This window comes from Lynx canadensis, chromosome C2 (assembly GCF_007474595.2).
Source record: "Lynx canadensis isolate LIC74 chromosome C2, mLynCan4.pri.v2, whole genome shotgun sequence".
In the NCBI taxonomy this organism is placed as follows: Eukaryota; Metazoa; Chordata; class Mammalia; order Carnivora; family Felidae; genus Lynx; species Lynx canadensis.
In genome coordinates this window covers 5,150,363-5,174,096 of record NC_044311.2, presented here as the reverse complement: position 1 = coordinate 5,174,096, position 23,734 = coordinate 5,150,363, and the positions used below count along the sequence as shown (strand labels likewise).

The following is a 23,734-nucleotide window of genomic DNA, read 5'->3' as shown; positions in this document are numbered from 1 at the left end:
AATCCCAAGCAGGCTCCGTACTGTCGGTGCCGAGCCAGACATGGGGCTTGATCCCATGAACCGTGAGATCATGACCTGAGCTGAAATCAATACTTAACCGACTGAACCACCCAGGCGCCCTCAGGAACATTGTATATAATTTTCCTCATACTGATTTTTGGGTATTTCCTATATGTTTACACATGTATTTTTAAAAATTTTATGTTGTGATCGTGTGTTTATTGTATTTTCTCTCTAGATTATATTTATGAAGATTATTGAGTTTTATATGTTAATTTTATGACCTGTTACTTTATTAAGTCATCTCATAGTTCTTAGTAATTTTGCCATTGATTAGTCTGGGTTTTCATCTCCTAGGAGATGAAAAATGTTAGTTTTCTGAGCCTTTCCATAGAATACGGCATTTTTCTAAGTTGCTGTGCGTGGGAAGTCCGGGTGTGTTTCTGGAGGTCATGCGTCGCCTGTTACTCTGGCGTAGACGGTCCAGTGTCTTGTGCGCCATTCTCTGTGCAAACCGTGTCACTTGTGTATTGACAGGAGTTGGAAAGGCAGAAACACATGTGTAGCGTGCTGCAGCATAAGATGGATGAGCTTAAAGAAGGCCTTCGGCAGAGAGATGAGCTCATCGAGGTAGGTGCGGGCCCTGTGGAAACCCTTGATTTTGGAAACGAAGCATTGGGTGGGACGAGGGGGTGTGCGCTGGGAGGGAAGGGAGTTAAAATGCCACAGTTTCCTGGTCTCTTCCTCACCCTAAAGTTTCACACACGTGACACATCGAGTCAGGCTTAAAAAGTTGACGCTACCGGTCTTACAAACGTTCCCGCTCTTGCCAGCAGAAGCTTCTGTAATTGTCTTTTATTCCTCAGCACATTCTTTGCTAAAGTTGTCTTAGAAAGCGAGCAAAAGGAAAAAGCAGGAGCCCCATCGTTCTTTGGCATGTGGTGGGTGCTGTGTGTCGAGACGGGAGCCTTGGGGAGTGAGGCGTTTGGTCTTCGCCGAGGCAGCCAGACGACAAGGCCGAGTCACCGTGACGCCTTCCCCGCAGAAGGGTGGAGCTCGGCAGCGCAGAGGCTGTGCTCGGGGAGGAGCCCGGGGTGGCAGCAGCGGGGGTCCCCCAGGGGGAATCCGAGAGTGCTCCTCATCTCTCCCCTGTGAGCATCCCTGATTTCCCGTGAATGTGGTTTTCCCGCTCGAGGCTGTCGTGTTTGGTGAGCGTCTGGGCAGGGGTCCCGCCCGCTGGCTCGGTGTGGGTATCAGAGGTGTCTCGCGTGCGCCTGATGCCACGAGGGCGATTTCAGGAAGGCCAGCTCCCGAGGATCCCCGGGACGTGCCTCCTGTGCCACACCGGTGCTTGTCCACCTTCCTGTCGCTCAGCACCCGCGCTGCCCCCTCTGTTTCTTTTCCCCCATGGACCCGCCTCACCTAATCCCTCACCCTGTAAGTCAGTTAAGAAACCAGTTCATAGAGGAAAAGAAATGCCTGCTTTTTTGTCTGTGGATCTGTGTCACTTCTCTTCATCCTTGAGAAGAAGTGAATGTAGCCTGCCGAAAGCGGGTGGAGTTTGTGAATCTAAACACGGACACAGACAACCCTTTGAAAATATCAGATGACATGTGAAGTTAGCTGTCCTAGTTTTTCCATTTATGGCATGGAGCATAATGTCTAAATTGTGCATCCTGCTGGTGTTCGAAAATAATGGGAATTCCTCTCCTTTTTTGCCCTTTTGTGTTTTTTGTGTCAGTATGCCAGCCACTTGTTATTTCTTCTTCTAATTAAGATATATACTTTTCCCGTTTTTGATCTGGAAAGAATAGTAAAACTGCTTTGGCAGCTGCCTCTCAAATTCGGTAGCTTAAGTCAGAATTGGTTAAGCTTTTAACCAATTCTGTTCTAGCTTTTAATTTGATGATTGTGCTTAAGAGGAATTGTAATGCTTGGTTCCTGTAACTTGTCACCGTGGTTTCTCTAAAAGCCGGGGGTGCTGGATATACAAACTTTAAAAAAACCTTAGTTTTGGGAGTTTTTATGTTTAGAATTGACATCTCTCAGATGTGAATACCCATGTTTACGTATAACTGCCAAACCTTGAATGTGACAAAATAATGCTTTGAGGTCTTGCGTGGTTAAGTAGATGAGAAATGTGTAAGTTGAGAAGGTAGGAGATGGTAATTTGCCAGTAATTTTTAAAAGCAAACCTGTTAAATACAAAAGGATACACGTTGAGCCTCATTGCCTGAGGAGGACAGTTGTTTAGGAATCGCTGGACACGGCGTTCCAGTGTTTCTAAAAACCAATAGGACTGTTTATTCAATTCATGATACTCTTGCTATCGTAGGTTCCGCTGACAAGTTCAGAATGATTCAGCTGAGATACGGCTCCCTTGTATTCTTCAGCTGTGCTTCAAAAAAGGAAGTTTAAAACCACTGCTTGTTCTCGGTGATAAGGATCATTTGTCCATAAGCAAATCTGCGTCTCCCTCTCTAGAAACGTCAGTCGTTCCATGTTGGGGAGAGTCAGTTACCAGAGGAGCACACGCGGGGCCACATGCACACAGAAGCCCCGCCTGGCCTGCTGCCCCATAGCTGTGGTTGCAACAGCTACTCCCGGTTTCCTTGTGGCAAGCCAGGGGGAGTCGTGTCGCCGAGACACGGGATGTCATCTTGCCCTTTAGCAAGCAACTCTGGCTTTTCCTGTTGATCGCAGACTTTCTTTCTCCCTTTTTAAAGTTTCCTTACCAGCTTTATTTCTGTTCTGTTTGCCTCCCTCTGACCCCCTCCGTTTTTCTTTCTGCTTTTTTATTACTTCTCTCCCCTCTTCCTCTGCAGGAGAATCAACGAATGCAGCAGAAAATAGACACCATGACAAAAGAGGTGTTTGACCTCCAGGAGACACTTCTTTGGAAAGATAAAAACATTAGGGTACGAGATGACGTTGGGCTTTGGTCTGAAGCTCATTGATGAGGAACAGACCAATAGAATTTAACGTAGAGGTTCCTAAAAATCCGTCCTTTGGGTTATCTTTGAGCATTTATGCACGGAAATGTGAGTAAAAGCAGAAGAAGAACAAAACTTCCAGGGGGAAACCTGATACCGTGCCTGGAAGGAACTCTTCTTTCTAGCTGGCTGTGGGATTCTGAAACCTACAAGTAGGAACTTTCTAGGGAAGTTTATTTCCCCAGGATTCTTATCCAGAAGCAGCCACAGGCATTTAATTCAAACTCTGTGGGTAACTTGATATCCTTACATTGCAAGAATTTTGGATGAGAAGCGAGAGAACGGTGAGTGGGGGGTAGAGGACAAGTAATTAGTATCCCATAAATCCCTGGTGAATAAAATAGGGGGAGATTAACATCATCGTCGTTACGGAAGTGGATAGGAATGTGAGATTGGCCAGGGCTGCCAAACTGTGACGTCATCTCTAATTACGGCCCCATGACTCCCCAAAGCAGGGGCCCCGATGGGGAAAGTCCTCAGTGCTTTTGCCCTAAGGCCTTCAGGTAGATTCCAGGCACACGGGAGGCTGGAAAAGTGCCCCCCAGTTCGTCCTGTGTCACCCCTTTGACACGTGCCCCGTCTCCCGGCGTGGACTCCGGGTCGTGCGGCGGGGGTTCCGCGCAGCCACAGCTGCCAGGGCAGCGCCTTCCTCGTCAGGAAGGGGCTGCGGGGGAGGCGGCAGGCAGAGGAAGCCCCTGCCCCGAGACCCTGGTGAAAAAGCCTTTTCTGCTTGACAGGGTTTGGTGGCGTGGGGGGAGGCTGGCACAGGCCCCCAAGAGCGCCTGCGTGGACCCGGGACGAGAAGCCCTCTGGGTCCGTGTCCTTCATTGTTGGGAGGGCTCCCGGGTGCTTCTCATCCCTCCAGGGACCTGTCCTCTTAGGAATGAACACATGGGAAACAAAATTACTTCTTAAGAGTTTGGTAGACCAAAAGTTTGAAAGAAATGAAGCTACCTTTTTAGAATTTCTAATATTTAAATAATGGGGTTTCCAAAATTCCACCCCAAATTAGAAGAGCCTTCTGGAATATAAATTAACAACAGTTAAGAGTTTGGAAATTTTGATTGTCATCTGCTGATCTCATTGAAATTTTTACTTGGGGAATTTAAAATGAGATGTGAAAAATGTGTGGCACTAAGGAGTAGTTTGAAAGTTTGGTTGAAGTCTGGTCACTATCCAGAATGGTCTTCTTTTAGGACCTTCCATGATTTTCTTTAGCACAGATCTGTAGGTCCATGATTTCCATTTTGTGTAATTATCTTAGTATTTAAACTGATTATTTTGGATCAGCCATAGGAAAACCCCAACCCACACAGTCCAATAAAATAGCTATTCAAAATAAAACAAAAGTTTTTTTCGACCAAAAAGATATGCTGATAGTTGAGACACAGATTTTTTGACTTTTAAGTTTTCCTGGCATTACTGAATGACTAAGTGGCTATCTTCTTTCTGTGTGGTATATAATGATGTGTTCCTTTGGCTTTTTTTTTTTTTTTAAAGTTACACTTAAAGAATTTTTTTGAGGTAATTGTAGCTTCACATGCAATTGTGAGAAGTAATACAGAGAGATCCTGTATGGCCTTCATCCACTTTTCCCCTAAGGTCACGTCTTACAAAGTGCCACAGCCAGGATATTGACCTTGATGTAGGCAAAGCACAGAACATTCTCATCACCACGAAGGATCCCTCCAGTTGCCCTTTCGTGGCCTTGTCCACCACCTCCCTTACTCCTTGCCGAGCCCTGGCAGCCTCCAGTCTGTTCTCATTTCTGTGATTTGGCCATTATGAGCCCTGTCACAGAAATGGAATCATACGGTATTTAACGCTTTGGGGTTATGTTTTTCCCTCAGCACAGTTCCCTTGAGATTCACCCAAGTTGCATGTAGTAGTAGTTGGTCCCTCCTTTGACTTTTTTGGAAAGTTTCTAAATTATGGTAAAGTACAAATAACGTACAGCTTACCACTCGAACCAGTTTTCGGCGTCGAGTTCGGTGGTCCTGAGTACGTCCACAGTCCGTCTACCGTCACCACGGTCCGTCTCCAGGGCTCCTTCGCCCTGCGCAACTGAAACTGTGCCCGTTAAACGCCAACTCCCCCCCCCTCCTCCCCAGCCCCCGGCAGCCACCATTCCACGCTCCGTCTCTACGGACTTACTGCTCTAGGCACCTCGCGTAATTATCAGACGGAATCAGACGGTCCTTCTGTGACTGCCTTATCTCACTTCCCATCGGGTCCTCAAGGCTTCTCTGTGGTGCGGCAGGTGTCAGAATGCCCTTCCTTTTTAAGACCAAATGAGAAATATTTCGTTGTCCGGATGCACCACGTTTTGTTCATCCGCTTGTCTGTTGGTGGACAGACCCGTGGTTGGCTTCCACCTTTTGGCTGTTGTGATAATGCTGCTGTGAACATGAGTTGGCAAATGCCTCTTTGTGACCCTGCTTTCGTTTCTCCGGCTGTATACCCAGGAGTGGAATTGCTGCACAATATGGCGATGGTGTGTTTAAGTTTTTGGGGGACCAGCCACTGTATTCCGCAGCCACTGCCCCATTTCACATTCCCATCAAGCACCGCGTAGGGGTTCCATTACCGACACCTGTTTTCCGTTTTTCCGATAGCCATCCTGATGCGGTCCTCCCATGACTTACCCAAGACGCGTTTTCAACAGTCAGTGACTCCCTAATGCACCACTTGCCTCTAGCTGCATTTTCAAGATTTCAAGTTAGTAACTTAATAAGGGAACATGGCCATTATTTTCATGCTACAGTTTGGTTCTCTTTAGTTCTTCCTTCATTGATCCTTGTAGTCATGCACACAGCCCGAAAGAAGCTCTAAGTGCCAGGTGGCTACATGTAGAATAAATGCATCCAAAGGACTTTTCGATCTAGATAGCCCAGTGTGAGACTCACTCCCACTCTGACGAAAGGTATTTCTGCCCCTGTGCAATTATATGGAGAGTTAACCTGTTGCCCAAAAGTGCAGCCTGTTATACGTATCTTCCAGACTTCTTGACACTAGAATTTGAGGTTAGGTCAGGGGTAAAGGATTCTTTAGATCTCTGCAAGCATGTACTTTTTACCCTAAGAAAAAAATCTGCCATATGAGCTATTACTGAATGCAAACACAGGGTAGTGGTTTTATGGTCAGGTACTACAGAGGATTTCAGATCCGGCGTGAGTACATTTGTTCCAATTATAAGGTATTTTGGTAGTCTCCAAACTTTGTGGTGAAGTGGGAGAACTTATAGGATGTATTTTATTTTCCCGTCCATAATTATGGGAAGACGAAGTTTAAAAAGTCCAAAAGTAAAGCTGTCCATTGCCAGAAGACGTAGAAAGAGGAGCGAATGGCATGTACCGGCATTTGCTAGAATGTCCAGTTTCAAATTGGTCTGTTCCTGAGAGACCGTGTATGTTCAGTGGTGGTGTTTCTGTGGAGCATGTCGTGGCCGTGATCACTGACCCAGCTGTGTGTGCTGATGCACGCGTAACTGTGCACGCAGATACCAATAACCCACAGATTCTAACCCAGCGGAGGTCCGGGTGTCTGTCAACAGATGGTGGGAAAGTATTGCTTGTGCTTTTTTGTCCTGATGTGACACTTGTCATTAATGGAATGGCATGGGAGTATTAGCGTGGAGGGTCAGGGTAAATGCCTCATGATGCTAGCAATTCAAAGTATCAACTTATAGGCAGACTTAAGACACACCATATGGTGTGAATGTAAATTGTTGAAAAGAAATGAGATCTTGACGTTGCAGTTTGGGTGAGCAAGGAGTAGGACTTGCCCTTATACACTGCTTTTCCAGCAACATTGAGACGACAGTAAGGAAACGTAATTGTGGCTTTTTTAGGGCTGTGATATAGAAAAAGTATGCAAAGGCTTTGGAACTGAAAAGAACTGGCATTGGCACTTACTGGGACTTTGGGCAAGAAAAGCATAACCTCTCTGGGCCTCAATTTTCTCATCTGTGAAATGGGGATAACACAAGTACAGGATATATAAGGGAGAGATTATATATGTAAACATATTAGGGCAGATTTTATGTCTTTGTAGCAGCGCCTGCTGTATAGTTGGAGCTGCACAGAGGTCATTGCTAGCATCCCTTATTTACTGACTGCCAGTTTGGGTGCACAGTAGGATTTATAAGGATTTAGAACATCGTCCACCTGTTCCCCAGTCAGTAATGAAGCAGTTGGCTCATTTCTAGCCCACTAAACCGAGAGAGCAGGGTTACCTGTTGTAGTTTCATTTCTTGGATTAATGGGGTTGTGGGTAGAAAATATTAAATATACGAACACGTGTAGAGAGAGGCTTTTTAAAAATAGTCACCCGTCAGCTGTCCGCATAGACTGCTTGCCTGGGGTACGTTTTGAAGTCTGGCTTATTTCATTACCTGGGGCAGGTTTGGTTTGTCACCTGCTTCTCCCGCTTGCATGCCCGCTTCTCCCACCGCCACCCTCGGCTCCTCAGCTCCGACGGTTGTGAGGTCCAGGCAGTGGTGGGGGGCTCCAGGTGCAAACAGCGGGCGGGGTGGCGGGGGGCGGCTTTTCCGGAGCTTTCCCCGGGGCTCTGGTGCTGCAGCAGTGCCCACACCGTGTACCTGGGGCGGGGCTGCTGTTGTCCCTTCTGCTTTTCAGATGGGGAGTCTGAGGCATAGGTAAGTCGGGACCTGCCACCACTCAAAAGCCTGATCATCCCCAAACCCTTATTCTGCTGCGCTCCGTACGCGGACTCCTTTGGTTTTGTCAGTATTTTAGTTTCGGTTTTCACATTCAGAAAGGCGTTATCAGAACACCAGATGATTCTTAATTGTATTCAAGTAAATTAACAAAAAACAGGTCCTTGGGGATCCCTTTGGAGGTTCGCTATTTTGAATTAGGTGGTATTTGAGGAGTATTTTGCCACACTGCTTAGAGAACAATCACTACGGCCAGTTTTGAATCAAAATACCTTGTGCATACTGGTGTTTTTTCTTCCAGGGCCATTGAAATTTTCTGACTTAAAAAAAGTTTAAATTAAATTAATTTTTTGAATTAAACCTCACTATGTTCTTGAATGAAGTATTTTTAGTTAAACGTGAGATGTATTTGTTTGTATTGGTCACCAGATGAAAATGTAGTAAGGAGATCAGTAAGGAAAACTTCATTTTAATATTATTGCTGTCTTCATCTTCCTTTTCCTGTTGTTTTTTTTTTTTTTTCTTTTCTTTTCATCGACTGGGAAAGAAAGATCAGCTCTCCTGCCTGATGGGATAAGCATGCTTTGGCGAATTTATGCACGATTAACCAGTTTCTGTTGAAACTCTCCTGTGGAGACGTGTGTCCCCAAGACCTTGTATTTCCTCCCGTGTCTACCTAACTGCCGGTTCCCAAGCTTTTACCGCTCCCTCGTCTTTTATGCCCTTATCTGTGTTTGTTTGAATTAGTGCTCTCTGCTCCCTCTTTCACTCGCTCTTTTTCTGTGCCATTCTTTCCCTTGCTACCCTGTCTAAAACCAGGCCCTAGAGAAACAGAGAGAATACATTGCCTGCCTTAGGAATGAGCGAGATGCGCTCAGAGAGCAGCTGGCTGACCCGAAGGAGACGGTGAAGACAGGAGAGGTACGTTAGCTTTGGCCCGGAGTTAAGTCCCTCGCTGCCTTGTTCTTCCCTCTCATCTGGTTATCTTTCCTAGCCCAAAGACAAACCAGTGCTCATTCTTCAGTGCACGGTAGACAGGAGTAAGCCACTTCTTCCGCAGAGCTCTGCTCCACGTAACTGGTTCTCACCAGGTGTTACCCGTGGCACACGTCCTGTCTGTCACGGGACGTACCGCCTCTGCGTGAGCCGTGTTTTGTGACGGTGGGTTTTGCCTTCTCCACAGAAGCATGGCTTAGTTATAATCCCTGATGGCACCCCCAATGGTGACGTCCATCATGAACCGGTGGTTGGAGCCATCACTGTGGTGTCCCAGGAGGCTGCTCAGGTCTTGGAGTCTGCAGGAGAAGGTCCGCTAGGTAAGGCACCGGCCGCTGCTGTGTCGACTGGGATTTAATGTCGTCCTCGTAAGACTTCCGGCTTATTCATGTCCCATCTTGGAAAACAAAAACGACACAAGGGCCATCTGAGGTGTATCTAAATCCTTAACAGGAAGAAATCTGGGCACGTTGTCTCCAGGCATCCTTGACCTTGGGAAACCAGCATCATTGCTTTTTCACCTAAATACAAATCTTCCTGGAGGAGATAATCCAGCACAGGCACCCCAGGGAACCAGGGGGCTGGTAGGCGGCTCCCAAGTATGTTTTAAGTTTCTTCTTCCTAGAGAATCTGGTTTTCTGCTCTGCTCCTTATCCTGCGGTTCTGCAGCTCTTTGCCACCGCAGATGACCAAGAAGACAGGTCTTACAGGAGTGTTCTTTCCAGAGCAGGGCCTCTGGGCCTCTTGACATCTAAGCCTCTTAAATTTAAGCCCTCGAGACTTCCATAACACCTCTCCCAGGAAACCACACGGGTGTGCATCCATTGGCTCCGCTAAGATCCTGCTCTAGAGGAAGGAAAATGGCAGAAACTCTATCATCAGCTCACTTTTTTGTTTAAAAAAATCTTTTTTCGTTTTCATAGATATTGTAGGTTTCCCAGAGGAGTGGAACGTTTTTAGAGTTAGTAAGCACATTCTCTAATGCACAGAATTGCAGAAACAGAGCACTTTGATACAGCAGATGCGGGCGAGGCAGTGGGAGCCGCTCTAGAGAATGCGTTGAATTGTGTGGCTGGGGGCAGCTCAGGGTGTCCTCTGTTGATCTGAAAGGTGCTGAGGAAACCAGCACTTGCATTCAGCTGTGACCCCGGTTGGTTGTGGGAGGTGCTGGCTTGATGTCGGCTGCTGCTTCTACTCATCTGTGGTCCTCCCTCAGTCCAAGATCCAGTTGTTTTCTTTTTTAATCGTTTTTTAAATGTTTTTGAGGGAAAGACAGAGCACGAACAGTGTGGGGGGGCAGAGAGAGGGAGGGAGACCCAGAATCCAAAGCAGGCTCCAGGCTCCGAGCTGTCAGCACAGAGCCCGACGCGGGGCTTGGGCTTGACCTCACGAGCCTCGAGATCGTGACCTGAGCCGAAGCTGGACGCTTAATCGCCAGAGCCGCCCAGGCGCCCAGGATCCAGTTTTGATGCATGCCGGGGAAGCAGCCGTCTTCCTCTCGGGCCGGGAGCGAGCCCCGGCGATCCAGTGCCGTGCCTCGGATTAGCCCTTGACAGCCTTCGGCTCAGGGTTGGTCCCCGTGTGCCCCCACTGGCCCGCGTGGGCCTTTGGCTTCTTCGGCACTGAGTTCCTGCTTCCCCTGTCCAGCCTCCGCGCCCAGGCCCCCTCTCCCCCACGTCATGTTTGCTCCTGTGAGGCTTCATCAAGCCTGCGAGAACACCCCGGCAGCTCGAGTCGTCTGCCTACGCGGTGAAAGCTTGCACATTTTGAAACAAGGAAGCGGCCTTTGTACTTTGGTTTGTCTTTAAATGGAAAATCACTGCCCTTGGAGCAAATGTTGTATTTAGTGCCTTGATAACTATCAGCTGTGTGGAAATATGTGTTGAATATTTAAGTACTTTTCCTTAATACCATTAACTGAAGCATTTCCTTCGAAGCTCTTCAGTAGAAAGCTGTGAGCTGTTTATCAGATAATGTTTGTTGTTTTTGAATTTCAAGAATTACTTTTAATTGTTCCAGTACTGTATCATTACAAATTTGGTTTACAGCCTTTTCCAATTTTTTTAGACGTCAGGCTACGAAAACTTGCTGGAGAAAAGGAAGAGCTACTATCACAGGTAAAGGCATTCTTCTCATTGGAAGGTAATGTTGGTCGTAACGGACTAAATCACAGGGTAAAACGTTAGCGAATTAAAATGTACACAAGAAAGAAGGGTGCTTACTTCAAACATCAGTACTCAAGCAACATTTGAAGGGTAAAAAGATGATGCCCATTTCGTCTCTTTGTTGTTTCCTGTTCTTTTAAAAAAATTTACAGGACGTGGAGTCGAAGGAGTTAAATAGTTTCACAGAGCTTATAGTGAAGACAGGAGCTCCCTGCCCTGCCTCCCCACCCTCAGCCCTGACCGTGCCCACCTGGTCTGGCAGAGTCTTTCGATGCGTACTGCTCTTGTGCATCCCCGTCCCACACGCTCAGTTGCTTCTGGGCATTCTCTGTTGGCCTCCCTCTGTAGAAGCTCCCATCTGGCCTTCTGTCCTGTGCCCCCATCCTCCTCCGGAAGGAACGGCACGCCCGGCCCGCGCGTTTTATCAGGACTTGCGAGCGCCGCTCGCCGTTGGAGCCTGGCCACATTCCAGGGGTGCCTTCCCTCTCCTTCGAGGCTCCGGCTCCCCCAGAGTTCATAGCATGCCTTTGCTTTTCCTTTGCTTGGTTTCCTGTGTATTTATGACCAATTTGGCTACAGAGTCTGCAACGGTAGTGAAATCTGCTGTTAGCGTTTTCAGATCCACCGTGTATTCTCTCAATTCCACTTTTTTTTTTTTTTTTTTAATGTTTACTTATTTTTGAGAGAGAGAGAGACAGAGCATGAGCATGGGAGGGGCAGAGAGAGAGAGAGGGAGACACAGAATCCGAAGCAGGTTCCAGGCTCCGAGCCGTCAGCACAGAGCCTGACGTGGGGCTCGAACTCACGAACCACGAGATCATGACCTGAGGCGAAGTCAGACGCTTAACTGACTGAGCCACCCAGGCGCCCCTCAGTTCCACTCCTTGATTCTTGGAGCACGACCTGTGCCCCTGGGAACTTAATGGCCTGCTCCCTCCGTGCAGAGCCGGACTGCCCTTTGTTGCCACCTAGGCTTTCCTCTGCTGTGGCTCAGGTTGGATTCCCTTTTGCAAGGCCTTATGACTTCCTCCTTTTTTATTCGTTCTCTTTTTGGTCTGTCCCCCAGTAACTTCCTGAGAAAGGTGTATATGGGCTGTAAAGTCTTCTTAACTTTGGAGGCCTGATCATGTTTTCATTTTACTCTCTCACTTGATTAACAGTTTAGGTATAGAATTCTTCATGACAGTCATTTTCCTTCTTTTTTTTTTTTTTTTTTTTAAAGAAGTTGCTTCATTGTTCTCTGGCTTCCGGTATGGCTGTTAAAGATTTCAAGGGCATTCTGATTTTTCATCTTCTGTATGTGACTCCTTCTGTAGAACCCTCTCTGGCTGTTTATATCACACTTTTCCCTTAGTGTTTGGAAGTTTCACAGTGATGTGGTTTGGAGTTGTCATGCGTGGTATGGGCCCCTGTCAGTTGTAGGAATTCCTGTCCTTCAATCCTGGGGAAATTTCTTGACTGATCTGCTCCCTTCCCATCTTCTCTTCTCCTAGAATGACTGACTCCTATTCAGTCTTTTCAAATGTTTAAAGAGAGCGCACTGTTTAGCAGGCGTTTGGCATATTTCAGTGAACACAGCAGTTAAAGAATTCCTGCACGAGTAGCCCTTACATTCTGTGGAAGAAGAGCAGACGGTAAACAGCACACATAACGAGCATGTCGGTTACCCGGAATGTCAGAGGTTTGTGTGAACACGCCTACCGCGTGTGTGTCTGCAGTCACATTGAGTGGCACAGGTGCCGGTATGGGTGGGTGGAGTTGGATTTTACCAGGGAGTGTAACTGGGCAGAGGAGGTGAGGGCGGAAAACCATGGCCCCAGAGATTAGGTGGGTAATGACGCTAATGGGTAATCCGGGGAAGATGTCAGGACCCAGTGGAAAGAAGATGGGAGGTGCCGGTGGGATTGAAGGCTTTGGGGATTCTGGGTCCTGAGAGAGGGAGCTGGAAGGATCGGCAACAGAGGTTAGAAAGAAGAGAATGGGACTGACTTATGCAGGGACTACCCTCATCTAGCAGGAGATCTAGTATGTGACCGTGAGAGAGTGGTGAGGGCAAGAAGGGATAGATGGCAGGATCCTTGGAGAGGAGGTTTTCTAGAAACTGACATCAGTTGTAGAGCACTCCTCTACTTACATGTATCTTGAAATTGCCAAGGCTATTCTCGAGGGAGTGAGGTTCAGGAGCTAAACGGTGAAGCAGGAGTGGGGCACTGGCAGTGAGGAGGGGTGGCAGGTGTGTGGAATTAGAGGGGAAGAGGTCAGAAAAGAGGAGTTTTGGGGAGCACCGAGGGAGAATAGTTGGGACACAGCACAGAAAGCAGGTAATGTGTTCTGTTCTCAGGCTCAGTGGTAGGAGGACTGTGGAAGCAGTCTCCAGAAGGCCAGAGGGCTGCAGAGGGAGCTTCTCAGGGGAGAGCGCTTTTCTGCTAGCGCGCTAGGTGAGGAGACGGCTCCGAGAAGAGACTGAGGATGAGGGGGAAATGGTAACCCAGAGTTCCAGCCTTTGGGAAGGGTGAGGAGGAGTTGTACAGAGCCCTTTAGGAAAGAGCGTAGAAGAGGATGACTGTTCTTGAGATGGACGTGACGATGATGGGGATAATGAAAGACTAGTCCTGGTTCACTCAAGGCAGACGGTGATGGCGACCGTCTGTGTTGAAAGGGTGGAAGTGTCTGGGAAGCATGGCTTTCCTCCCAGTGCAGAGCTCGCCCTTTCCCCATTGGGGGAGTGGCGTACTTGGTCCTCGAGGATTCCCCTGGCCACTGTTGATGGGGTCACAGTGAGGGAAGCCTTCTCTTCCACCTGGACCCCTGATCATCGCGTTCACCCTTGACCCTTGATGATGAATGGTGAAGGAGGCCCGGAGAGACTCACATCTTGGTCCCAGAGGCAGCTCCCCATCGTAGTTCTGAGCTGTGGTGCTCCCCAGACCTCTGCTGATAAGAGTAATAGGCATTTGGGGAAACATGGCTCTGATTTCTGGGGGAGGGGGCAATAGACCCCTGGGACCAGTGTTTTAACCTTTTTGTTTCTCTGGTTTCTCCATCCCTTTTGATCTCTTTCGCTTTTTTTTTTTTTTAAGTTTATTTACTTAATTTGAGAGAGCGCAAGAGAGCAAGTGCATAAGTGGGGGGGGGGGGCAGAGAGTGAGGGAAAGAGAGAGAAACCCAAGTAGTCTCCACACTGTCAGCGAGGAGCACAACACAGGGCTCGAACCCACAAACCATGAGATCATGACCTGAGCTGAAATCGAGTCGGATGCTTAACTGACTGAGCTACCCAGGCACCCCTCTTTTGCTCTACTTTTTAAAAAACGTTCTTAACTTTATCTTTGAATTCTTCTGTTGGGTTTCGGTTTCTGCAGTCATTTCCAGGATGCAGTTATTTTCACTTATCCTGATAGCTCATTGCTTTGTTTTCTGATTTCTTCTGTCTGCATAGTTCCTTTCCAAACAGATGTTTTATGTGTATCATTCGGCCTTACGTTTCAGGGAGAGCTAAAATGCCAGTGGGAAACTTTAAGCGTATGTCAGTATCTTGGTGAAGTTGATGTGGCAGGGTGTTTCGTTCGGGTATGTCGGTCTTGACTTTACACTAGGCAGATGGTCTTCTAGGGAGACGTGCCCGGGTCTCCCGTGTGCGGGTACCAGCCTCGCCATCAGCATTCTGGGAACTGAGGCTGCACCGGAGGCCTGAGCATGGGGTACATGTCCATTCGCCCCATCTCCTTGTTCCCCACGTGCGGGGCTCCTGTCTCCACCGGGCCTTGTCTTTTTCCAACCCAGAGTTCCTTTTTGTTGGATTTTTTAGTTTCTTCACTTTGCCAATTTAAAGCAGCCTACAGCTTTACGAAGGTATAACTGGTACGGAATAAGCGGCCTGTGCGTAAAGGGTAAAAAGAAAGGTAGCTACCGTATTCGTTTCCGCGGCTGCCATAACAAAGTACCACGAACTGGCTGGCTCGGAGCAACAGAAATTTCTTGTCTATGCAGTTTTGGAGATTAGAAAATGCCCCAGGTGAGACAGCAGTAGCCGGGTTGGTTCCTTCTGAGGCTTCCGAAGGGCAGTCTGTTCCACACTTCTCTTCTGGCTCCTGGTGGTTTGCCGGCAGACTTTGGCATTCCGTGGCCCGTACACAGCCTTCTGTGTGTCTCCACAGCGTCTTCCCTCTGTCTGTCTCTCTTATATGGCATTCTTTTTGTAAGGACACCAGTCGTACTGGATTGTGCGCCCACTCTATTCTGGCATGACCTCATCTCAACTTAACTAAGTGCATCTTCAGGGACTCCCACTTCCAAGTAAGTTCACATTCTGAGGTACCGGGAGTTAGAACTTTGTATGAATTTTGCAAGGACACTACTCAACCCTTAACGATACCGGTGACACCACGACCACAGTCAGTATGGTGGAAATATTTGTAACGCTCAAGTTTCTGTGTCCCTTGGTGAACCTTCCTTCCTGAGCCTCCCTCTCCCTAACTCTCCAGGCAACCACTGGTCTGCTGTCTATCACTGGGGATTAGTCTGCATTTTCTGGAGTTTTATATAATTAGAATTCTACACTATGTACTTACTCTTCTTTTGTCTGGCATCTTCCACACAGCACACTCCGCTCTCCCTCCTTGCTGGGTAGTAATTCCACTGTCTAGATGTGCCACAGTTAGTTTATCCTCCTGTCACATTTGGGTTATTTCCAGTGTGGAGCTATTACGAATAAGTGACTATAAGCATCCTTTATTTTGGGCACAGTAAGGTAGATCAACTATGTAGCCGACTCAAAAACAGATTTGCAGTTATTTTTGCATACTAATATATTTAAGCCAATATTTAAGTTTTAATGTTAATATGGAATACCTAATTTAATATATTAATTAAATGTGCGTCTCAACTTTAATATTTAATATGAATTTAAGTTTCCTGAATACTTAACGTAGAATATGCAACCTAATTCTAAGACAAAGCAAAAGCATCTAACTCCCCTTGGAATTTTATTAAAAGTGGAATTTTAGGGGTGCCTGGGTGGCTCAGGTGGTTGGGCGCCCAACTCTTGATTTCAGCTCCGGTCATGATCTCCCGGTCTGTGAGATCAAGCCCCGCGTTGGGCGTAGCACAGAGCGCAGAAGCCGCTTGGGGTTCTCTCTGGCCCTCCCCCGCTTGTGCGCGCACTCGCTCGCTCTCGCTCTCTCTCAAGATAAATAAAAGAGTTAAAAACAAAAAAGCAATTTGATGAAAGTAGTGAAGAACACTGAAAAGACCTGTTGCAGCCGCCTACACACGATGGGGCTGCTGCGATCGGCACACCTGGTCCTGGGGCGGGCTCCTTCTGACGCTGCTTTACAGCTTGTCGCCAGCGCCTCTGGCAGTGTGGCCCCCGCGGTGGGCACTCCGGTTCTGGGTGCACGGCCCGTGTGGCCGGTGAGGGCCCGCGGTGTCCTTCGGATCTTGTGACGGACCCCTCCTTCCGCCGCAGATCCGGAGGCTGAAGCTGCAGCTGGAGGAAGAGCGGCAGAGGTGCTCCCGCAGCGAGAGCACGGCGGCCGACCTGGCGGGGCTGCACAACGGTTCAGACCTGCAGTTCATCGACATGCAGAGTAGGTCCCGGGGCCGGGCCGGCGCCACGGGCAGGGAGGCTGTGTTCTAGGCGGGGGGTTGCGAGCAGGCCGCCGGCCCGGGGATGGCGCTTCTCTAGAGGAGCCATGTTACAAAGATCGCGCGGTCCTCGGAGTGATTTTTGTTAAATTTGGTTTGCTGGAGGGAATTTCTAAACTTCTCGTTTTAAATGATGTGCTGCTTAGGTCAGAAGTACAAGTAATGATTTAGAAGTCGACCCATCACATTACGCACATGTTATTGAAAAGCATTTCTTTCAGCAAATGTTTATTAAGCACACGCACAGAGCCCTCGGCAAGACGCAGATAGACCGAGGGAGGCGGAGCCAGGGCCCGCGTTCAGAGGCATGATCAGTGTTAGAAAAGACAGTGCAAATCAAAGCGACAGGGAAGAAGTCACAGTTGACTAAGGAGAGTCATGACGGAGGTTGCTGGGGACTTCAGTCAGCGGTGGGAGAGCGGGGCACCCGAGGTGTGGCAGCAGGAGGGAACCCGGGAGGCGGGAAGGTACAGGAAACTGGAGGCTCCTGGACGGGGGTCAGCAGGTCAAGGTTGGCAGGGCCACTGAGGCACCGACAGGGCTCCTTGCTCCACGTTCAGCCTACGCACATCGTGGGGTGAAGGGTACATTTTCTTCTCCCCGGTCCAAGGGAGGCTTGGATCGGTGCCGGAGCTTCTCGCAGGAGACTCGTTCTAGGGCCCGGGCCGCTGGAGATGCTGTGGCTGCCCTGCGGGCATTCGTGTCTGTCTTGGAGACCGCATCGTCCTCTCCCGGGCTGCAGCGGGTGTCAGCGCCTCATGGGTCACACCTTCACTCCCTCCAGGAGAGGATTCATTCTCTTCTTCTGTTCTAGGAGATGCCAATAGACAAATTAGTGAATACAAATTTAAGCTTTCAAAAGCAGAACAGGATATAACCACGTTGGAACAAAACGTAAGTACCTTCTCAGTATGGTGGCGAGAGATTTAAAGTCCCTTTGCGACATCTAAGTGGCCGACTCCAGGAGTACCTAGGTTTCTTTGGGTTGGGGGTCTCTGCAGTTGGATCTCTGTAGAAGCTCTGTAGTAAAGAAGAAAGCCAGCAGAAGAGACCCCGAAGGGCACTTCAGCCTTCCGTTCGCTATTGAAAACGTAGAAAACCGTAGCTGTAATTCTGTTTTTTCCAGATATTTCAGGGGACTTCAGGAAGTCTCTTAGTTTGAAAATCCCTTATTCTATGTTTCAAGAAGTCTAAAAGCTTTTCCATTAGTGTGTCTGATCCTGCAGTGTTACTTTGGCACTTAAACAATATGTCCATCGTAAACCTGACATGGGAAATTGGCCCTGTGTTGACTGTCCAGCTGTAATCCTCTCAGGGGACACTTCCTCATCTATAAATAGCCGCTGGGTTCTGAGAGGCCCTGTGACTCACCGTGAGGGGACAACTTGGGATTTGTAATGACGCTGCGTTTCCACGGTGGCTGCAAGCAAAGGGCTCCCGGTGCCCGTCAGCAGAGGCCCGTGTTCTCTTGTTGACAGGTCAGCCGACTCGAGGGCCAGGTGCTGAGGTATAAGACCGCCGCCGAGAATGCGGAGAAAGTGGAAGATGAACTGAAGGCGGAGAAGAGGAAGCTACAGCGAGAGGTACCTGCTTTTGCACGCTCACGTTCCTAAAACGCAAAGATCCTTCGCGGCGTCAGGAGTTGAATCCTGGGTCCAGTCCTAAGGGAACAGCGGTGGGTCTCTCCCTGTTCCGTGGTGGGTTTTGACCTGCACGGTGACTGCCATTTACTTGTATGTTTCGGTCAGTTCGAGACTAAGGAAGAGGAGAGGTTTCCCTTTTGTTTTAGCGCCGGTCTGTTCCTCCACCTGCTGTATGTCTGTCCTTTCTGTGATCCACGCTCAGTGTCCCCGTTCAGCGCCGCCAGCGGGTCCCGTCTCGCAGACAGGGGCATTGAAGTGGCACCGGGTTTTGTGTGTGACCGTGTCAAGTGACCGGGCTCTCCCTGTCTGCAGTTACGAACGGCACTGGACAAGATCGAGGAGGTGGAGATGACCAACAGCCACCTGGCCAAGCGGCTGGAAAAGATGAAGGCCAACAGGACAGCACTTCTGGCCCAGCAGTAGGAGGCGCCCCTCCGCCCGGGAGCCGCGCCCGGGGTCCCGCCCAGAGGGACTTTCTGTCCACTGACACAAACCCCCTTCTGTACTGTTTGAGTCTTGTCAGTAAAATAGCCACCTTTGTATTTTATAATTTATGAGAGAATGAAACAGGTTTGAATCTTCATGAATGAACGCTTTGGATTTCGTTTGTAATTTGATTCTAGACTAAGAACTGGTCCGTGCTGTTTTTACTTTTTATTTCCATAATTGTAGAATCGAGTTTACTCACCATTTCCCCCAGCGGCCTCCGTGACGGGGCTCTCGTCATGGCGAGAGGACGGCGGTTCTGTGAGCGCCCCGTGAGATACTTGGCTGGAGACCTCGGGAAACACAAGTGCCTTCTCCACGGTGCAATTCAGACTTCAGTCCTCTCCAGCGGTCAAAGACACTTACCCTTCGTATCAGATAGCATTTATATTTTAGTGAAGAAACAGGTTCACACGTGGGGAATGTATGTTTCACTCAAATTTCTATGTTTGGAGGAAGAAGCCTTTTTTTGTAAAATATTTAAATTTATATAAGAAAATGTTAGAAAAAATACGGATACGGGGAGTGTATCTAAAACTTGCTTTATTGCATGTGGCCGGGGAAGTCCAAAGCCTGACGCTCTTAAGGTAAGAGTAGGGCCCTTTGTCGTCAACATCGCCTGTGCTGTATCTCGTGTAAGTATCTCATCTGCTGCTGATTTGTGGAATGAAACCTCAGACGAGCCCGGCGGGGGGTGCGGGGGGAAGTCGGCCCAAGACCCTATTAAACACACCCTCTTGCTGACCACAGCTGGCTCCTGACACATTCATTTTGTTACGGGAGCCTTTCAACACATCGGGGCAGCCACGTCCCTCTTACGCTGCCCCTCTTCTCCTCCTCCTCACGGAAAATCTGGAATATACAGCTTTTTAAGAACTTCAGTCGCGTCTTTAAACGTACCCAGTTTAAGAGGCTTTTTATCATGGAGCGACTTTGCAGGATCCGTGATTCTGTCTGCCCTCAGAATCAAGGTGTTTGTGGAGATGGCGGTTGCATGTTCGGAACAAATACCGCGAGAAGTCTAATAAGTCAGTCCAGGGCACGTAAGATAACAAAGTTAGACTTGGAATTACATCCTGAAGCTAACTCGGATGTGAAGAAAATCTCTGCGAATTACCCTCTTCAGAGCAGTTAGCCTTTTGTTTTTAAAATATGGAACCGGTGTCGTGAGTCCGGGGGGATTTCCTACATATTTCTTTCGCAGCCGTAGTAGTGGCACCCGGGGTAGGAGGGGTGGGGGCCCACAGCTGGAGCCAGCACACCGTGAGGTGACCCCTCCTCGCCCCGCCTGGGCCGCTCAGCCTGTGCCCCGCTGGGCTCCCGGAGGGCCGCTGCTGAGATGCCCTGTCAACTTTTTGGAAGTTCTACGTGGTAGAACCTGATGCTGCTTCTTTGGTGATACAACAGATTTGTCTCTTCCAAAGGGAATGGTTCCACTTTTTCTTAAGGGACGGTTCCCTGTTCTTTCCATGGAACGTTCTTTACTGAGTCTTGTCATCTGGATTTTACCTCAAAACTGTAGGCATTCTTCCCGTGCACACTGCACATTTCTGTGAACCAGGCTAGTATTAAAGGCATCTGACGGTAGTGGCACATACGGCTCGGGTTTGTATTTTTACGTCATCCTTCGGGTCAGAATAATGAGAACTTAAGCTGGTAGTGTTCACATCCCTTAACAAAGGAGGCTGGTTTAAAATGTGCACCAGTTACAGATTCCGTAAGGACTTCTGTCTTCTCTCAAGGTTTTTTCATTACGAATAAACTAATGAGCTTAGGTTACTGAGGGTGCTAACAGATCCTCGATTCACCTTTCTCCATTCTCAGTGTCACCAGAGCCTCTTCTAGTTCAGGACTCTAGTTTTGGGGCTTAACCGACTCAACCACCCTGGTGCCCCCAGGACCTGTTTTAAAAGGCACGTGAACCAACATAATTTGTATCACCCAGTATTAGAAATTTACCAGAATACACAAAGAATCAAACCAGAGCAAGAACTGTAAAATCTTCAGGGCATTTTTAGAATTACGAGATGCCCAGAGGGCTTTCAAACTACTTTTGGATTTTTTTTTTAACACAGCCAGGTATATCATAGGTAAAAATGGATCGAGAACCTTTCAAGTGTAATTCTTATTTTAACACTTATTATTTTTGAGAGACAGAGCACGAGCAGGGGAGGGGCAGAGAGAGAGGGAGACACAGAATCGGAAGCAGGCTCCAGGCTCCAAGCTGTCAGTACAGAGCCCAATGCGGGTCTGGAATTCACGAACCGCGAAGATCATGACCTGAGCCAAAGTTGGCGGCTCAACCGACTGAGCCCCTCAAGTATTAATAAGGAATCGGGCGCCTGGGTGGCTCAGTCGGTTAAGCGGCCGACTTCGGCTCAGGTCGTGATCTCGAGGTCCGTGAGTTCGAGCCCCGCGTCGGGCTCTGTGCTGACAGCTCAGAGCCTGGAGCCTGCTTCGGATTCTGCGTCTCCCTCTCTCTCTGGCCCTCCCCCGTTCATGCTCTGTCTCTGTCTCAAAAATAAATAAACGTTAAAAAAAAAAAAAAAGGAATCATGTTAGGATGTGTCTGACAATTTATTTCTGGTCAGTCCACCAAGGGTGAAAGAATGCTGCGGGTCAGAAGGCAGATGGGAGTCTTCAGTCATAGACCTACCCTCATCAGGACACAGTGCAGGAACCGCACACCCCCGAGTCCCAAGAGTGACGGTGCTTAACATCTCTCGAAGACTTTGTATAGATCGGGCAGGTTGGCAAGCTGTAGGATATTTCCATCTTCCGTGAAACGTTTAGGAGGCAGAAGGTGTGAGCGGAAGGCTTTATAGACGACGTGTTCCACAGTCCACTTCCAGGGGTTTGCTGAGGAGCCGGGCGCGTCACTCTGGAAGAGACACGTTAGATGTCACAAACCTCCCGTCCACCCTGCTCACATCCCGGCGCGCATGGTTTCCTGGCTGACGTGTACTGGGCCCGGGAAGTCTTGCTGGTTACAACGGGCTTTCTAGCCAGTGCTGGTGACACATCCTCTTTGGCCAGCCTCTCAAGGGAGCCTACAGGCCTGAACGTGAGAGAGGAGCCAAGGGGAAGAGACTTGCTCGCATGGAAACTCTGTTTCCATTTGGGAGGAAGTTTACTATAGCGGGCTCTAACATAATGTCTGATCCTGACGACGACGCCTGGATGGCAGCAGTAAGCAGGGCATTCACCCAGGCCCTTGTGTGTCCATCCGAGCCCATCCATAAGAAGGGCCAGGGACGCCGCCCCAGTACAGCCCTGCTTTCCCGGCAGAGCGGCAGTCGGATGCAGAAGGCTGCCAGAGCCGGGCAAGCGCGGGGAGGCTGACGTGGGACCGGAAGGCGGAGGCGACACACGACGGGCTAACGATGGAGACAGCCTCCCATGTCTCCTCGGGATGGCCTGTGTCCTTCCATTTGAGGGCGACATCGTTCCAGACCAGCAGAAGGAAGCAAAACTCACGAATAAAAGCTGACCGCCGTGTCCAACCCTCCTGTGCAGTGAAATCCTAGGAACTCGGGGACGGCCAGTTTCATCTCCTAAAGGTGGTGTGAGGGCCCGTGCCCGTCCCGGGTGCTGATGGGCATTATCACCACAGTACCTGCTGGCCTGAGAGGGTCGACTCCTCACATACATACTGCTTCCGAATGGAGTAAAACATAGCACACTCTTTGCTGAGGCTTTCAAAACATTCCTTTTCTTCATCCCAGTTCACCTGGTCCAAAGAGAATTCGACACCTCAACATATGTACTGGCTTTAATACACACCTTTCATTTCCAAGTGGAGATTGCACACCACTTAAAGCTTTTCAAATGTTACTTCTTAGGTGTTAAATCTACAGCGTAACTGCCGAGTACTGCCCGGGGAGGCGGGGGAAGGGGGCCTTGGGCTGTTCTATCCTCTTCATCATCCTTCTAGACAAAGGTGTGGCCCTGTGCCCTCTCCCTCCGGCCCACACACCTGGGGTCGGCTTGGTCACTTGCCTCGGTGGCTAGTCGAAGAATGAAGAGAGGCAGGCCCTCCAAAGGGGGCACGTAGTTGTCGATCAGCAGGGGTAATCCAATCAGGTTCCCTTCCTGCTCGTTTTTGGAAGAGAGGCCAACCAAGACAAGGGGACAAGAAATAACACGGTTACAGTTAATCAAGTTCAGTTTCCCGCTGCTTCCTCCGGGTCCTGTCCTCCTCCCTGCACTCTGGGTGGCCAGGTGCCTGACTGGGCCGCGCCCTGGGGCAGGAGAGCAAGCACTCTAAAGCGAGCTTTCTGTATTGACATGAGGCAGAACAACTATTTCTTTCTATATGCTCACCAACTAAACAACACTTGGAGATGGAAAGCCCCAAAGGTTAAATGGATAAGATGAAGAAACAAGGAAGGCAAGTGGCTTGGCATAATCTGTGGCCTGCGGGACCGTGGGATTCAGCTCTCCCTCACATGAGTCCTTCACTCTGGGAACAGAAATGGGCATGAAAGAGTAAGGAAAACGGTTGTGTAACCCAGAAATGCAAGCTGGGAGTGAAGATGTGAAATATATGCTCCGTGCTGGGGTGGGCAGCCTTTTCATCCTGGTCTTGGACCAACTACAGAACTGGACTCTTACGTGAAGAATACATACCTCATCGATCTCCAAGGAGAAATAGTCCGCAAGCATCTCAGCCTTCTTCTTTAGAAACTCAACAATGTACTCAGCAAGTCCTTCTTTGGGGCCATCCTCCTCTGTCCAGCCACTCTCGGGACTGTCTAAGGCGAGCATGGCCAGGTCAAAGAGCGGCGCTGGCTCCTAGAAGGGAGAAGCGTTAACCGTGCGTCCCGGTGGCGCCTGAATTCCCTCCCGTGAGACCGCCACGGGTGTACGTGCCTCGGAGGTGCTGTGGATTTGCTTCCAGACCACGATTAAAGGGAGTAAAATGAATTTTTTGGTTTCCCAGTGCATATAAAAGTTCCATTTACACGTCTGTTACACGTGAAACAGCACTGTGTCTTAAAAAACAACGTACATACCTTAGCTAAATTTATTGCTAAAAAATGCTAACCATCATCTGAGTTTCCACTGAGTTATAATCACTGATCAGTTTGTATTGTGCACAAATAGGATAATAACAAAAAAGTCTGA

The 23,734-nt window shown here is 48.9% G+C and overlaps 2 protein-coding genes and 1 long non-coding RNA gene across 16 annotated transcripts in view; 1 reads left to right on the top strand and 2 right to left on the bottom strand.

Annotated features, from left to right (window-relative positions):
* The window catches only part of LRRFIP2 (LRR binding FLII interacting protein 2), a 106,090-nt gene extending 86,736 nt beyond the window's left edge, over nt 1–19,354 (top strand). For 9 of the 13 annotated variants that reach the window (XM_030329968.2, XM_030329964.2, XM_030329969.2 and 6 more), the window contains 9 exons: nt 538–630; nt 2,826–2,918; nt 8,491–8,592; nt 8,855–8,987; nt 10,735–10,784; nt 16,300–16,420; nt 17,293–17,372; nt 17,957–18,061; nt 18,434–19,354. In XM_030329968.2, coding sequence (XP_030185828.1) covers nt 538–630; nt 2,826–2,918; nt 8,491–8,592; nt 8,855–8,987; nt 10,735–10,784; nt 16,300–16,420; nt 17,293–17,372; nt 17,957–18,061; nt 18,434–18,544 — 888 coding nt within the window. In that variant the 3' untranslated portion in view covers nt 18,545–19,354. The remainder of the gene's footprint in view (nt 1–537; nt 631–2,825; nt 2,919–8,490; nt 8,593–8,854; nt 8,988–10,734; nt 10,785–16,299; nt 16,421–17,292; nt 17,373–17,956; nt 18,062–18,433) is intronic. The other 4 variants (XM_030329970.2, XM_030329971.2, XM_030329974.2 and 1 more) reach the window with 1 other exon arrangement.
* On the bottom strand, nt 16,694–17,957 carry LOC115523733. 2 transcript variants are annotated; one of them, XR_003971826.1, is made up of 2 exons: nt 17,381–17,957; nt 16,694–17,288 (listed from the first exon to the last, which is right to left on the bottom strand). It is a non-coding gene; the product is annotated as an uncharacterized LOC115523733 (long non-coding RNA). The 2 variants fall into 2 exon arrangements; XR_003971827.1 differs by having other exon boundaries at nt 16,694–17,283.
* Nucleotides 19,355–21,137: 1,783 nt separating the features above from the next.
* MLH1 (mutL homolog 1) overlaps nt 21,138–23,734 on the bottom strand; it is a 44,137-nt gene continuing 41,540 nt past the window's right edge. Inside the window, 4 exon segments of the mRNA XM_030329963.1 lie at nt 21,138–21,488; nt 22,224–22,337; nt 22,607–22,699; nt 23,237–23,401. Coding sequence (XP_030185823.1) covers nt 21,321–21,488; nt 22,224–22,337; nt 22,607–22,699; nt 23,237–23,401 — 540 coding nt within the window. The 3' untranslated portion in view covers nt 21,138–21,320.